The following is a 17,500-nucleotide window of genomic DNA, read 5'->3' on the forward strand; positions in this document are numbered from 1 at the left end:
AGGGTGAGAAGGCACCAACCATTGCCTAGCCTGCCTTGACAAGGTGTGGTTGCTATCAGCATGGCATGGCAACTAGATATTGGTGAAGTCTCTCACTGTCCTTATCAAAGACTGGAAATTAGTAGAGAAAGTGAAAAGTCTGAGATAGCATTTGAATTCATGTAAAATAGATATTTAGTGTACAATATTAATGCACTAGGATATTAAAAGAATGCTCGCCATTTGCCTGTTAGATTGAGACGCCACACATATCAGCAGATAGAAAATGTATTTTCTCATATATTGTTCTCCTAATCTAAGTATGATGATGAAGCCATAATTATTACTCTGCATTTCCAAGATGACATGAATTCAATTTTAAGGTAATGAACGGAAAAAGAAGAAATTCGCGAACTTGAGTGTGATGGGATGTCTGGCAACCGCAGCCACCTGGCTCAGTTACTTCTGCATCTGCCTCACCTTCCCAGTCACTCTATGGTTCTGCTTCAAGAAGGTGGCCCAGTGGGAGCGCCTCATTGTGTTCCGCCTGGGCAGACTGCGTGGGGTCTTGGGACCTGGTATGGTGTTCATTATTCCTTGGCTTGACAACCACACACAAGTTGATATGAGGACCAAGGCCTTCTCTGTCCCTCCACAACAGGTAGGTCTTAAATGGAGAATAGTATTGATTATTTTAATTTCCACATTGCATTTATGTATGCACTATATGTTCAATATAGCAAGTATTTACATTATGAGAGTCTTGTATATATTGAAATTGATTCAAGGCATGCTGGATTACCATTGAAGGCTTTTCTGTCAGTCTTTGTTAACTTTATAGAATGTTTGTAATAGACCCTTCCTTTTCCCAAAAAGTTGACTCTTGCATCTTCATCTTTTTAATGTTGTTGCTCCATTCCATCCACTATCAAAATTTTTTAAGCTGAATTATCCCCGGTGTTGGAAGATTTTATCATGATTCAGCATATTGGTAGAGAGAATACTCTGTTAGCATCTGTAAAACCTCATAGTTGATATATTTGTAGGTGAAATTTCATTCAAAGATGATTAGCAAATCTCATTCATTCAGCTGTCTAACTTTCATTCCTATCTGAGACATCTGCCAGTTGCAGTTGATTTCACATTCTGGTTTCAATGGCTACTCCCGTTTTTTTTGTAGTTTTGCATTCATACATATTTCTGGTGTACATATGATATTTGCACACAGGAAACTTATTTCTGAGGATTTTTTTTTTTTTACACAAAAGTCGTTCTGCATGACAAACCAATATAATGGGCATTTATTAAAATGATAAAATCCTCTGGCTGTGTTGTTTTAGCATTGTAATCAATCAATGATTCAATATTGTAGACCCTGTTTAACTACTGCCATGAAGTGTAGAGTGGTGAAATGTGCTGAAAAAACTACACAGAGGTTGTTTAACCAATGAAAAGGTGAAGATTTAGGATACAGTGTGTGACTGAAATAATTAATCTTAAAATGATAGGAAGGCCTCTCTGAACGTGATAGGTTAAGGTATAGGATCTGTGATCCAAGTGCCAATAGAAGCAGATAATTTGAACATGAAAGGGGGAAATGCTGGAATAGAGGCTCTTCAACCATGGTCATTTCCTTGGAGGATATTTCCCTAGAAGTAAAGTATCAGAGAGAGAGAGAGAGAGAGAGAGAGAGAGATATAAAATATGTACTTTATAAAGAATATATACTTCATTTTTTTTTTATATTCATACATACAAGAAGATGATCTAGATTGATTTAGGAAGTAACCTATATAAATGTTAAAATCACCAACATTGATTGTGAAGGGGATTTGATGAGATATTTCAAATCAGAGTGCCACTTTGGTACCACTGCTGTATACACTTTATTTTGTAACAATACATAAAACTCTTATGTCTTTGTATTCTATGAATAGGTACCTCTTTCCACATGCTGAACCTCTTTGCTTTTCCAGATTGTAAGTAGTCCAAGCCAAAAACATTTGCTTACAGTAGTTCCCTGTATTGTCTAGTCTTAAAACCTGCAATTATTGTTTTGAAGTACATAGTGTCATGAAAAGGTTTGTGTTAGATTTCTTGCATGTGCTATATGTTCTATTGGTTTGTCATTATACAACTTTCCAAAAATTTCATGCGCTAAAACCAGCACATCACTATGATGTAACTAAACTATTTTTCAAGGATAGAAAATAAATTCACATCTACCAGAAGCAACTAGACAAATATGACCTAACTTTCGTGATTTGCTCTGTTCCTGGTAACAATAACTAGAATATATTATTTTGATTTTGTGTAGGTTTTCATTGTGAACAATTCAATATCATGAGGTCAGAAGTGGAATGGAAAGAATATTATACAAGAGAAGACCAACTGTTCTTGGAAAAATTATCACATGAGTGTGAAGTCACACAGTGTGTGAGGGACTGCTGCATTGCACTGAACAGATATGTTGGTGGTTGATTTTTGTGACCACTTTTTAATGTGCATGTGTCAATCAGTACTTTTCTGTTTTGATACCACAACAAAACTCATTAAAGAATTAAGAGAAAATGACAAGCAAAAATAGAGGAAATGATGAAAAGGAAAAATAGAGAGTTAAATATTTGATAATATGCATGCAAAGGTGAAAGAAATATGAGTGAAGTTAAGGATTGGATAAATTGTGGAAAAATTCTTGATGGTGATCAGGCATTTATACTGTTTGAATTTGTTTGCATAGGTGATACAGATTGGCTTGATGAGTTGGCCGAGCTGCCTGTGAAGTGAAGAGTGAGTCATTGGCGGGCAGTGGTCTGGTGGACAGCCAGTCAGTGGAGTTGACGTCGGTGGTCAGTAGTGGTGTCATAGGGCTTGATAATTATATCTTATGTGAATGTACAGTACAGTTGTATTCATAAGCATGATGGGCTGTTTTGGTTTCCCTTGGGATCAATATATATTTTTTCTGTAAAAAAGTGTTTTGTAAGCAGACATTTTTGTTATTATTTTCTGAATGTTTTTTTTTTTTTTTATTATTATACTACTTTACTGCTATGTCCTGAGGACTCTTTAAATATATATGTACAGAATAAGATAGTAAATTCGTCAATTTAATTCTTATGGTAAAAATATATATTGATCTTGTATATATCTAAATTCTTAATGTCTATTACAAGTAGGAGTTTATCTGATCTCTGCCTTTGCAGCTCATCACTGCAGATAATGGGATTATAGAAATGGGATGTGAAGTGAAGTATCGGATCAGTGACGTGCAGCGACTCACCACCTCCGTCACTTCTCCAGAACATGGCCTGAGATCCTTTGGCAAAACTGTCCTACTAAATGTTCTCACCAAAAATACTGTCAGGTATGACCTGCATTTTATATTATAATGATTTTGTTTTTTGAATGGATAAAGTCTGGAAGGAGAATAGAGGGGAAGAGGCATAGTAATGGATGAGAGAACTGGTTAAAGTTTTCATGTTAGCCTTCATTATACACTCAGTCTTACTTGGCCATGAAAGTGTTGGTACAATAACTCCATGTGGATTTATTTACTTCAAAATTTGTCATCAAATTCCTGGTTATCAAAGCTTACAATGTATTTCAAATGTTGTTTCACTATGATCAAAGAGCATGCATATCTCTATATCTTCTTACTTGATGTTACGGCTAGAGAATTCAAGAAAATTTAAAGGAAAGGCACACTTCTTAGTGAATTGAAGTGGTGTTAAGTGGAAAGCTGACATATTCACAAGGGAGAAAAAGATGCATTCGTATAACTAAATGTTAAATGTTGTCTTTATTGTTATTTACAGAGAGACAGAGAGAGACCGTCCCATTATTGCTGCCCAGATCCAGAAGGAGCTCAACCTAAGAGTATTGGAGTGGGGCATTGAGATAGGAGAAGTAGCGCTGTGAGTTTATTTCATTGTCTTGCTTATATATCTTGCAGTTCCTTGCATAAATCAGAATCACTTAGACACTGACTTACAATAATTTAAAAAATACACAGCTATGCAGAGATTGATTGTCTTGCTTAAATCTTCTTGATTGACATATAACATTATTAGAAACTTTTCTATGTAGAAGGGAAACCAACCCTTTTATTCTATTTATTTATTTATTTATTTATTATTATTTATTTGTTTACTTATATATTATTGTCTTTAGTGTAGGAGTAGCACCAGCAAAGGACAATAGAAACTGCAGTAAAAAACACCCACTGAAGTGCTAAGTCATGGAGTAGAAAATATTAGTGAAAACTTGAGGATAAGCGTCTTGAAACTGCCTTTTTAGAAAGAGTTCAATCATAGGAAGGTGGAAGTACAGAAGCAGGCAGGAAGTTCCAAAGTTTACTAGAGAAAGGAATGAGTGAATGAGAATACTGGTTAACTCATGCATTGGAGAGGTGGACAGAATAGTAAGGCCACTGGAAGAAGGGAGGCATGCAGTTAGCAAGATCAGAAGAGCAGTTTGCATGAAAATAGCAGTATAAGATTCATCATGTGGTGATGAGAAAGAGGCTGAAGACAGGAGTTGATAAGATAAAAAAAACCTTTTGATTCCACCCTGTCTACAAGAGCTGTATGAATATATACAAGTGAAGCATTCTCTATACATAGGTGGGTGAGGCCTCTGTAAGTTAGCAGTGGGGGAGGTAAGAAAAAACTGGCAGAGACAAATCAGAACGCCAAAATTCATAGAAGCTGTTTTAACTGCGAATTAAATGTGAAGTTTCTAGTTTGGATTATAAGTAAAGAACAACCTGAGGATGCTCACTATAGAAGAGGACAGTTAAGTGTCATTGGAGAAGAGAGGATAGTTGTCTGGTAGGGTTTTTTGAGTTGATAGATTGAGGAATTGAATTTTTTATGGTATTGAACAATACAGATTTTGCTCCAACTCAGGCAGAAATTTTAGAGAGATCAGAAGTCAGGTGTTATGTGGTTTCCTTGTGTGATTTGTTTAGTTCTTGAAGGATTGTTTATCAATGAAAAGATGTGGAAAAGTGCAGTGTTACCATCAGTGTAGCAGTGGATAGAACAAGAAGTTTGGTGTATAAGATTATTAATGAATAATAGAAAGAGAGTGGGTAACAAGAGAGAACCCTGAGGCACACCACTGTTTACATATTTAGAAGAGTGAATGTATACCGCAATAGCAATAGAGCAGTCAGAAAGGAAGCTTGAAATGAATTTGCAGAGAGAGAGAGAGAGTAGATGCCATAGGAAGGTAGTTTGAAAATCAAAGCTTTGTGCCAAACTAGCAAAAGCTTTTGATACGTCTAAAGTAACAGCAAAAGTTTCACCAAGTCCTGAAAAAAGAATTATCAAGACTCAGTAAGAAAAGCTAGATCACTATTAGAGTTGCTTTGATACTGGAGGTCATATACATTTTATTATTTCATAATTTATCATGACTTTATTCCTTATATAGAGAAAGACTTTGTGTTAAAATTAGAAATGGTATGATATTTATTTTAATAGAGTTAACATCAAGGCTCAGGACAAGAGACCTTCCTATAACAATTTACATAGTGTAATTAAGACAATAGGATCTATATTGTTTGCTTTGCTAAATATGTTAATACTCTAGGTTACCAATTAGTGGGGCATACACTTCTGAGTTTTTGATAGGCTGCTTGAAGCTCCCTGACTTATTGATTCTGGGGAGGAAGTATTTTCAAAGAAAAGTGACACTTATTACGTCAAATTTTAATGGTGCCAATATATTTTAATCCTAATGTTTACTTTTCTTTCTTGACAGGAGCACTGTCAACATTCTGAAGGAAGCTGAGCCCAATAATCCCCTCAAGCCCATCATGAACTGTTTTGGAGGCAATGGTAATGGTGGTGGTGGCACCCAGGTGTTTGCTCCGCCAGGCTCCTCTGCTACCGCTGCTGCAGCATCTTCAGTCTTCAATATTCCTGGCTTGGGCAACTTTGGGGACTTTAACCTTCTTGGAGGCAACAGCTCAAAAAAGAAATCAGAAGCAATAGGTGAGTGAGAGAGAGAGAGAGAGAGAGAGAGAGAGAGAGAGAGAGAGAGAGAGAGAGAGAGGAAGGGAGGGAGGGAGGGAGGGTGTCAGACGAGTTGGTGGGAAGGCCAATTCAAGTTATCTGAAAATCTAAGTAACCCAAGGGATTTTTTTTTTTTTTTTTTTTTTTTCTCCACATTTTGCTTGCCTGTTATCACTAACGGTTTATATGATCTGTGTAATGTATTATATAAATAGGTACTGCATACATGGCGTGCACACGCACACAAAGTTGCTAAGAGTTATCAAAACCAGAGAGGAGTGTCTGCTGTTGCAGGAAGATTTAAACAAGATCTATGAATGGAGCAAGAAGTGGAAATTAGAGTTTAAGCCAAGAAATGCCACATAATGGAACTAGGAAAGAGTAAGAAAAGACCAGTATGGAACCATTTGATGGGAGAGGAGCAAATAATGAAGACTAAATAAGAAAAAGATCTTGGAGTGATCATACAAATAAGCAAGATATTTGAACTATCATATAAGATGTTGACTAATATAAGAGTGGCATTTCATTACATGGATAAAGATATGATGAAAAAAATCATCACAAGCATGATACGCCCAAGGCTGGAATATGCAGCAGTGGTATGGTCTCCGAGCTCTAAAAAGGATATAAGAAAATTGGAAAGGATACAGAAGATTGCTACAAAGATGGTGCCAGAATTAAAGGACCTCACATATGAAGAATGACTGAAGGAAATGGGACTGCCAACCTTACAAGATAGAAGAGAACATGGGGACCTAATAACAATGTATAAGATAGTAAATGATATTGAAAAGATAGACAAAGAAGACCTGGTGCTGTTGACGGAAGAAGATGGAAGGACAAGAGGACATGAAAAGAAGATCAGGATGAGGCAGTGTGTGAAGGATATTGGAAAATACAGTTTTCCACACAGAACAATGGAAAAATGGAATGCATTGGATAATGGAATTGTTACAGCACAGTGTGCATAACTTTAAAGAAAAACTAGATAAATGAAGATATGGAGACAGGACACTATGAGACTCGAACCCTGTACAATACAACTAGGTAAATACAACTGTACAATACAACTAGGTAAATACACACACACACACACAAGATGTTGCAGCAAGGTTGGATTTGGTATTTACCAGGGAATCTCTAAAGAGGAAATTGAACATGAAAGTCCCTTGGGGGAAAAAGCGATCATGATGTCCTAAGCTTTGAGCTGGGTACGGAATTAAGCACAAATAAGATTGTGGAACGCAGGAGGAAAAATTAAATTATACTAGGGCAAATTATAACCATATAAGGGAGTTCTTTAATGAAATTGACTGGTCCGTGGTATACCAGGAAAGAGATATGCAATTGAAATACGATAAATTTATGGATTTGTATAACTCTGCTGTGAAAAGTTTGTGCCATATTACAGGAAGAGGACTTTAAATAATAAACAGTGGTTTAATAGAAATTGTGAAGAAGCAAAAAGAACAAAGAAAAGGCATGGAAGAAACTTAAGAAAAACAGTGATGTATTATCAAGGGAAGGCTACAAAACAGCAAGGAATAGATATGTTGAAGTAAGGAGAACAGCACAGAAGGAATATGAACAGAGGGTGGTGGAAAACTGTGATAGTGACCCAAAATGTTTTACAAATTCATAAATGGAAAACTAAATAAAAGGAGGCAATAGAAAAGGTAAAAACGGGAAGAAGTATATGAAGATGCTGGAGATATAGCTGAAATTTTGAACGACAACTTTTGCAAAGTGTTTACAAAGGAGGAGCATTTTATGGGAGGAAGGCCTACGGAAATAAAGCAAATGCAGGACATCATGGTTACTAAGGAAGATGTAAGGAAAATTATAAGCAATCTGGATATTAATAAATCAATGGGGCCTGATGGCATATCTGGGAGGTTGCTAAAGAATGTAAGGATCAATTGTTGAACCCCATATTTGATATTGTGGAAACCTCCATACGAACAGGATTAGTCCCGAAAGAGTGGAAAAGAGCTGACATTGTGCCTATATATAAGAATGGTAGTAGAATGGAACCGCTAAATTATAGACCAGTATCGTTGACTAGTATATTGTGCAAGGTATGTGAAGAAGTAATTAAAGCTAAGTGGAGTGAGTATCTAGAAAGTGAAAACATTCTGAGTGAAAGGCAGTTTGGTTTCAGAAAAGGAAGATCGTGCGTATCCAATTTATTATGTTTTTATTGAAGAGTGACTGACATACTACAACATAGAGAGGGATGGGTGGATGCTATCTACCTGGACTTGAGAAAGGCCTTTGATAAAGTACCACACAATAGACTGATGTGGAAACTAAAGATGATTGGAGGAGTAAATGATAAACTAGCAAAATGGATGGAAAATTACTTAATGGGAAGAGAAATGAGAACAGTGGTGAGAGGAAAGAAGTTGGAGTGGAAGAAGGTAACCAGTGGAGTTCCACAAGGGTCAGTGCTGGGTCCCATTATGTTTTTTATTTATGTTAATGATATGCCAGTAGGAATTGACAGTTATATGAACATGTTTGCAGACGATACTAAAATTATGAGGAGAGTAAAGAATGTGGAAGATTGTTTTCCTTACCTAATTATCACAGCATGCAAACGTTATCCTTACATCCAGCATGGCTCCCAAACCACTCATAGATGTTGAAAAGTCATACTTTAGCCCTAAGAGAAGAAAAAGTCTTATCTCTGAAATATGCAGGCAATTAAGACATAGTAAGATGACTATAAAAAGCCTTCTTGCTGCTGTGTGCCATCTACCACCAAGTCAGGTTCTTGCTGCAAAAACTCACCTTGGATCCAAGAGGAAGACTTCAAAAAGCACAGATAGATTTGTGGTGATTGCCTTGAAGAAAAGCCCATATTTGACAGTCAGACAACTGAAGGAAAGTACCCAGAGCTGCTCAAGAATGTTTCTGAGAGGATGTAAGCACGGCAGCAAGAAGTTTTTTTACAGTCTTCCTGCCACATCCTAATCACCTAAATATTTCAGAGATAGTGACTTTTCTTCCTTTAGGCCTAGAATACAATCCTTTCCAGCATCTATGAGTGGTTTGGAAGCCATACTGGACGTAAGGTTCAAGTTTGCAGGTTTGTGATAATTACGTAAGGAAAACAAGGCGAAGAGTAAAACTGGAGCTCAATATGCATCCACCCTTATCCATTACCAAGGAAGCACTGAGGGTGTAGGCATTACAGAAGCATCTACTATCCCTGACTTGCCACGTACCACCAGAACTTAAATTACCCAATGAGCAAAACCATAGCATTGTGTCACTAGTTTGCATTCACTTTGTACTTAAGGAGCCCATTTGCAGTAACTATATATATACAGTAAAGTCCCGGGTTACGTCAGTCTTGACTTATGTCAAACTCATAGTTACGTCAGTTCACTATAAGGCAATTTAAGATTAAAAAAATTGAAAATTTATAAATCATAAAGTGTGGGATTTATTGTTATTGTTGGTGGTTGCCCACCACACCGCCCGCCTCACGCTTGAATACAATAACACCCTGCCTCACTTCCACCACACCGTCGCCCCTGGCAAGAGTGTTATCCTACTTCTGCGTTTACTGACTCAAGTTCTTAGTATCTTGCTCAATGGCACCAAAGAGAAAACTTCTTAGTGACAGCAGTGATGCTAAGAAAAGGAAAACCATTACGCTACAAGAAAAAGAGGACATAATTAAAAGACATGAGAAGGGAGGCAGCAGCTGTGTGTGAGGGAGGAAAGAAGAAAATGGGAAGCCCGTTACCATGACAACGGGGAGGTTGACGACCTTGAGGGCTCGCACACCCATCACAACAATAACAACTCCGGAGCCTTCGCCTGGGCCACACGACACTGCAGCTGACTTGCACCATCTGCGCCTGTCTGCTGATCCCTATTGCCCTTTCCTATTGCATTTCCTGCCCCGCTGCCCACGCTTCTACTCCCACCGCACTGCACCACGCTCCCAGCTGTCCACCCTGGGCGTCACAACATTCGACCTGCCCACCCTCCTGGCGGCCTCAGGCGTCCACCCTCTCTGCAACCTGCAGTCCTTCGCGTTCGTGGCCCTAATCAACAACAAAAACAAGCTTGTGTTTCATATTCCTACATAGTTGTAAATAATATAACAATATAACCTTTAACTTACCTGAATGACCATAAACAATGATTGGTTGAAAACTCGATAATATGCTTTGAAATGTACGGAAACTCGAGTTACGTATAAAATCGACTTACGTCATGTTTCAGGAACGTAACTCTGACGTAAACCGAGACCTTACTGTATATATATATATATATATATATATATATATATATATATATATATATATATATATATATATATATATATATATATATACATACATACATACATACATACAGTGGAGACTGAATACTTGAACTTAATTAGCTCCAAATGGCCATTCAAGTATTTAAAAGTTTGACTATTGATACCTATAAATTCGTTCCAGCCATTGCCAAACCCAAGTTTAGAAAAAAGCAGCGGTTTAATTTTGCAGTCACCACTAGCATTGACGCACAGAAGCAGGGTTAACCTGTCTTTCGTGGGCTTGTGTCCTGGCAAACACATATCTTCCTGTGTTATATGGATCATGTTTGGTAGTTTGTTTTTTTTGTTTTTTTTTCCTAAACAGGCCAGTTTCATCACAAAGATCTGTTGTGGGATTAAGCACTTCTTATCCACAAATTTCTTAAATTCAGGCACAAATTACTCAGCAGCAACTCTGTCAGCACTTATGGGCTCACCGTGCCTCACAACAGAATGAATTCAAATTCTTTTCTTGAAATTCACAAACCACCCTTTACTTGCTTTAAAATCCATCATTGGAGTCAGATGTAGTATCAGAAATAAGATCACGATGCAGCAGCCTAGTCTTCGCACAAATTATGCCCTCTGACAAAGAATCACCAGCCATCTGCCTTTGGTTTATCCAATCAACAATTTTTCCATTTCTTCCACTGCCGCAGGTCGCTTATATTGCCTTTTCACTCCGATCGCCACATCAGCTCTTTTAATGAGCTCTGTCTTCTTCAGTATTGTGGCTACTGTAGATTTAGTCATACAGTACTCAGCTACAAGATCGGTTATTCTTCCTCTTTTCTCGTATTTATCAATAATCTCCTGTTTCCTTTCGATGGTTGTCACTATATTCTTGTAGGCTTATTCTCACCACTAACAAGCCTCTTTAGTGCCATCGTAAGCTTCTAAATGCAAAAAAAAAAAACTGCGGAGAGAAACCGCAGGACAGTGTTATTCTTACAACAGCGAAGGATCAACTGGCTGTGATGGACCGGTGGGGCATGTGGGGCAGCGGGAAGGGAGAGACCCTTTGTTTACAGCCACGTGGACGGACGTTAGACTAATAGATATTTTTTTTAGTATTAAGTCGAACTTTTGCGTTCGACTATTGAAAAGTTCAACTATTTAGATGTTCGAGTATTGACTCTCCACTGTATATATACAGGTAACTCAATTTACGCGATAGATGCGTTCCAAGAGGTATCGCGTATATAAAAATTTGTAAAACAAACGTGTAATTTTCATAAAAAACAATAGATAATAGGGGGATGCGGAATGTGGTCCAAAAAAATTTGTACAAAATACTCTTTATTTGGCTAAATTATCATGTTTATTATTTACCATTCTAAATACTAGAAGTGTATTTAAAGTAAAGGGAAAAGCAAGAAATAATAAGAGAAAGCATAAAATAATAAGGGAAAACAACAAAACAAAGAATACGTAAACAAATCACTCACTGCATCACTGCCTTCACCACTCACGCCACAGTCAGTCACCATCTTCCTCTGAGCTTTACCACTTTATCAAAAATCCACTTATCAAAAATAACCCCACATGCAGAAAAAGATGAAGGACCTTTTAGGGCCATCTTGGTGAATTATAGGCAGATTGAAGAGATTCCGTCTGCCGCAAAATGGCATCCATGAACGCTTGGAGGGACGGTAATGAGATTGCTCTCAGGTTGCTGGTAACACCACCTCTCCAGATGGTGTTACTGTCTTATACGTATATACATACAGTAAGTCCTTGTACATATGTGTTCCTGAAAACCTTACCGCTAGTCGAAATTACCATATACGGAACCCATATAACATGTAATAATAGGGAATGCATTCCAGCACGTCAAAAGTCACCCCTACAGAAATTAGAATACATGAAAATAATCATATAAAAAAAAAAAAATGTAAAGTGCTGTGCAAAAGAAATAAACAGAAAATGTTTTTATTTACCTTTCACTCGCCATGTATTCTATCAGATGATGTCCCTCCCGAGGCTAAGGAACAATAGGGATTTCAGCCCTTATTCATCTTCCGCTGAGTGGGCAAACTACTTCTCTTTCGCTTTGCCTTGTCAACTCTAGCATTGTCTGCAGAACGTTTTGGGGCCATTATGGGTGCGTCACTGTGCATCGTGATAATATCCACAAAAAACACACGTAAGGATTTCACTTGTGTTCAATGGGAAATGTGGAAAGAGACTGATTGTTGTTGTGATGTCATCCACATTACACTTCCCGCGCCTCCCCAGCACAGTGCTCACTGACAGCTGACTTTTGGTGGGACGTTCGGGCACTTTGGCCTGATGCCTGAGGTTTCCTGTTGTTAACATATCGCTTGTGGACACTGAGCTAGCTGGAGTGTTCATCAAACTCTCCACAGTGCTGTAAAGAACTAAAAATGCCGAACAATTGCTCAGTGTTTGGATGCAATAACACAAAAAGAAAAACAGCAAGTTTAGGCATGACATGAGCGGATACCATATCTGTGAATTTTTCTTACCGTATATCAAATCAAGGGTAGTAATTTCCAAATACCGTAACTGTGAATTTATCGGATAAAGAAGTACCATATAACAAAGACTTACTGTGCATACATTGGCCTATCTAAGCTGTGAAAACTTAAATTTTGCACAAACTTTAACAAGGTATGGTAAGTGTGTATAAGATTAAACATTTACTGTTTTTCATGTCATTATCTAGTAAGTATAATTATGTCATTATCTAAATAAGTATGGCCGTAATACAGTGGGACTGCATGTGTTTTGGGGACCAAGTGCATGGGTTTGATTACTGATCACGATCCAAGGTAGGAAGGGCATTCACTTAGGGTAATGGTTCCCAAATGTCAAATCCAAGCCCTCTGTCATATGGCACTGTCGTAACCCTAATGAAATTGGGAAATAAGTAGAAAAATAAAAAGATATCCATTAAGTAACATTTATTACATGTTAGGAGAGTCATGAACTCAACTTAATATGTGTTTACTTACTATTTGCTTCAAATACTAGTGTATATGATTATGAAGATTTTCACAGTTTTTATAGCATCCATATAATTTGTATCCAGGTATTTACCATGGTACTTGGGATAAAGCAGAATATATGAAAATGAACTGCAGACACTCTGCACCAATTGCACCAATTTCTTAGAGGTAGCTGTATTTCTACATGTGTGGCGACCTGCAGTTCAGCAATGGGAAGCAATTAGTCTTCCTATGCTTTGCCTCTGTTTTTAACTTTGTTTTCTTCTCATTCATCTTCAGCATCTCAATTTTGTGTTTATCTTTAGTTTTTGAAAGTGAAAGGACCTGTCTGGATCACATTTGATGTCACTTTGAACATAACTGAATTCTGTTTAACTCCTGTGGTTATCATTGCTGTTATAACTTATCCAATGTACCCATGCCTGCAACGCTTCTCCCAAACTTTACCTTGTTATGGATTAATCCCTTCATTCTCCTGTATTATGGATTAATATGTCCGTTCCCTTTGTTATAGATTGATTTTTCCTTTTCCCCTTGTTACAGATTAATATCTCCATTCATTCTTATTATGGACTAATCACTCCATTCCCCTTGTTAGTGATTATTCCTCTCAATTCTCCCTTGTTGCAGATTAATCTCATTATTCTTACTTTGTTTGAATTCATCATTCCTCTTCAGCCATTACTTTTTGTACAACATGGCTGTTGGTCATTACTCTCCAGGTCCTTAAAACTGCCTGCATATTTGGTGCAAGTTTATTACTTTTAATCATAATCATGACTATGACATCTTCATGAACTTGACATTTTGCATCAATTAACATTGCCTCATTCAAAGAAATACATTGCTGATATTTTATTGAGGGGAGAGGAAGCAAGCTTGTCTGGTACAGTATACACTACTATAAGAGTTAGATCTTTACCCACAGTTAATCTTCCTAAACATTCTTTCCTGCAAAATGAGTGAATCTTAACCCTAAAACGGGAACGTCCAATTTTACTCACACTTTTGTATCCTGACTCCATTTGGACCCACTGCAAAAATATTGAAAAGAAAATACGTATATGGATCATCATTATTGAGTTACACTTAATCAGATTTGGAAAAGAAAGCATCTTGTAGAACAATGAAAGTAAAAACATACAAATATATGTTCATATTTAGTTTTCATGATTTATTTAAAAAAAAAATATTGAAAGAAATACGTAGTGACTTTGCCATATAGCATATATATAAAGATTCTTTGGAAGGAAAAGTAAGAAAATTGAATATTCTCTAACTAAAATGGTTGCTCTTCCTGAGAAATAGTGTATAATTCCTAATTTGCTTCACAATTGGTGTGCTGACTAAATGAAAATGAACAATTTTTGTTTGTTATTTTGATAAATAAACAAGTAAACAGAACCTACATACCCGCAACATGGTTTATCATGATAAGTTTTGCTTGAACATATTACAGAGACCATTATTTAAAAATTATTTATGAATTGCATGCTTTCCATCCCAATTGTGGTGCTCAATACGAAAGAAAGGGGATTCCTGAAAATGTTATTTTCTATAAATAACCAAGTCAGCTGCGACTGGCTAATAGGCTTCAGTGAATGTTATTTCACTAATAATGAGATCTACAGTTTGCTCAGCCAAGACCTGCCGTGTTCTCTTATCACACAACCCAGACGGAAGCGACATTTCAAATTTACCTATGAAAGAAACCAGAAGATAAAATAGTAATAACTATTACACACATGTAGAACGAGAGAATAACTTACCAGGACTCTTATTAAATCCCAGAGACCATACTTAGCATGAGTTAGAGGTACTAAGGCTCTGTATATCACATATACAAACTTATAAACAATGTTTTCCCCCCTATGTATGTTTATGAGTCAATATTTCACAAACGGACTTTGTGTGTCCACCTGGTGTCACAGGCTTTACTTAGGAAGGAAAGAGTATTGCCAGCGATGAGCCTGTCTGTCCTCCTCTAGATCTGATGACCTACAGACACTAGACACAGACCTTGGAGCCAGGTGTGCGTGAAAAGTGGCATGCTTTTTCAAAACCACTAACCTAGTGACTCCATGTAAATTCATGTTCCCGTTTAAGGGTTAAGAAACTTTTCACAAAAAAATTACAGAAGAATGTCAATAGAAATTAAACTATAAAAAAACTTGTCTTCCTAGAAATAAAGCTGTGCATGTATTTATGTAAAATTTCATTATATTGAGTCGTAGACTAAATAACCAATAGCTTGAGCAAAGCAGCTCGGAAAATATGAAATGGCTGGCATTGATATACAAGAAGGCAATAGTTATTGTTTTTTAAACAAAGTAGCGTGTAAACTACTTAAAAATAGGAGTTTGTTAAATCAAAAAGATTTTTTTTTGTGCATATAGTACAAAGCTGTTAATGTGTTTATTTTACTGCATGGAAATTATGAAGAAAATATTCCTTTTTAGATTAATAAAATCTCTTAATTGCTTGAATTATAATTTATAATTTTATGTATTCAATTAAGACTGCTTTTTTAAGATTTTGAAGGTTTTACTTTCTTAATTTACAATATATCATTTTTTTTTTTTTTTTTCAGATGTAGACATAATTTTGCAGCCTTAGACTTTTAGTGTTTGTTTTATATTTCTCCATAATTTGCCCAATTTAATTTGCTTTATTTATTTATTTATTTATTTATTTTTTTTTTTCTTCTTTTCCCTGTTCCTGCCCCACATGTCAAGTTAGTGAAAAGTGATTCATTCTAACCCTCATGTTTCCACCACACAGATCAGCTGGCTGTCTCTGACAACATCCTTCAGTCATCATCCCACCATAATCGTGAAGGTACTCCCACCCATATATCTCAGTTATGATCTGTTATAAATCAAATGCTTCAAATAACACATTCTCATTGAAAATATTGTCATTTTTCTTTTGGGCAACTCTGATACACTGAGCTGCAATACATTTCTTCTCTGCTGCCTATGTGGCTTTTGAAAGTAACTAAGAAGATGGAGGGCAGAGGGCTGGGAGCCCTTCTTTCACTAACCGAGTTTTTAATGAAAGAAAGAAAAAAGCAAAAGGGGCTTGGTCATCTTTTCCCTTATTTATCTTATTAATCCTTTGGTTATTTCCATCTCCTTTTTTAATAGCACTTGGTGAAAATAATTGAGCTCATTGCTTTTAATTACTTAACTAAATTATTAGTTGGTAAAAATTAAGGAAAGAATACAAATGAAAAAGGAGCATGTTACTATACATAAGTCTGATCAAATGCATAATGTGGAGCTACTATTTGCAAATTTTGGCCTATAGCACAGCATGTCTTTTTTAATTCTAATTGTGATAACTTTTAAATGGCCAGACTTAGACACTGTCCTGTTATCACATGCATCAATCTCCACTATCTCATCTAAACCAAATGACAGGTAGAGTAAAGACAGTGGACAGGGAGTAGCACTGCAGCCTCAGAACAGCATGTATGCATTTCTGGAAGTGACACATCCTGTATCACTGCTCCTTTGCTTCATTCACTGTTGCATGTTTACCAGTGCAGATCTCCTTTCAATTTTGTTCTAAAGTCTGTTGTTATTTGATTGCAATGAAATTGTTTCTTTTCTTGTATGTCAATATTAATTTTATGAAACAATGCTGCAGAACTTCAAATTTCTTGTGACTTATCTTTTACAATGATTTAGCTTTGTCTGCAAACAAGCTCATTACTATCATCTCGTTTAGGCATGGAATTCATATCAAAACTTCATTTAATACCACTGATTGCTTCTTTTGTTGATGCTCTTATTTCTTTTTTCAAACCGTCTTCAACCCATTTATCAAGTGGTTTTATTAATTAATCCAGTGTTGTCAGGTTCTATAACCATTTTCTTTGTCAAATGATTTCTTGAGGATCATGGTCTATACAAGCCAGCCATCCACCCTTTTGTCTTCTAAAGGCAGCGTCACTCTAGCACTTTTTCCATTGTTGTTGACGATTTCCATAGTTTTTTTTACTATTTTGTCGACTCTTTCCATCGTCCTGAGTCAGATGAAATGCACCGTTTTCCTCTAGCATCAACATTTAGTCAAATTGAGATCTATCTATCAGCACTTTTATAATGAAATTTGTTTTTTTTGTTTATTGGAATGATCCTATAATCCTAACTTAATAGAATCTTAATAAATTGATGTATATATACAGTAAGCCC

At 36.5% G+C, this 17,500-nt stretch overlaps 1 protein-coding gene across 6 annotated transcripts in view; it reads left to right on the plus strand.

The window, feature by feature from the left end:
• LOC123520525 (stomatin-like protein 1) overlaps positions 1-17,500 on the plus strand; it is a 144,795-nt gene that overhangs the window by 92,839 nt on the left and 34,456 nt on the right. For all 6 annotated transcript variants that reach the window (XM_045282850.1, XM_045282848.1, XM_045282851.1 and 3 more), the window contains exons 3-7: positions 363-640; positions 3,186-3,346; positions 3,798-3,896; positions 5,749-5,981; positions 16,083-16,139. In XM_045282850.1, coding sequence (XP_045138785.1) covers positions 363-640; positions 3,186-3,346; positions 3,798-3,896; positions 5,749-5,981; positions 16,083-16,139 — 828 coding nt within the window. The remainder of the gene's footprint in view (positions 1-362; positions 641-3,185; positions 3,347-3,797; positions 3,897-5,748; positions 5,982-16,082; positions 16,140-17,500) is intronic.

Source organism: Portunus trituberculatus, chromosome 47 (assembly GCF_017591435.1).
Source record: "Portunus trituberculatus isolate SZX2019 chromosome 47, ASM1759143v1, whole genome shotgun sequence".
Taxonomy (NCBI): domain Eukaryota; kingdom Metazoa; phylum Arthropoda; class Malacostraca; order Decapoda; family Portunidae; genus Portunus; species Portunus trituberculatus.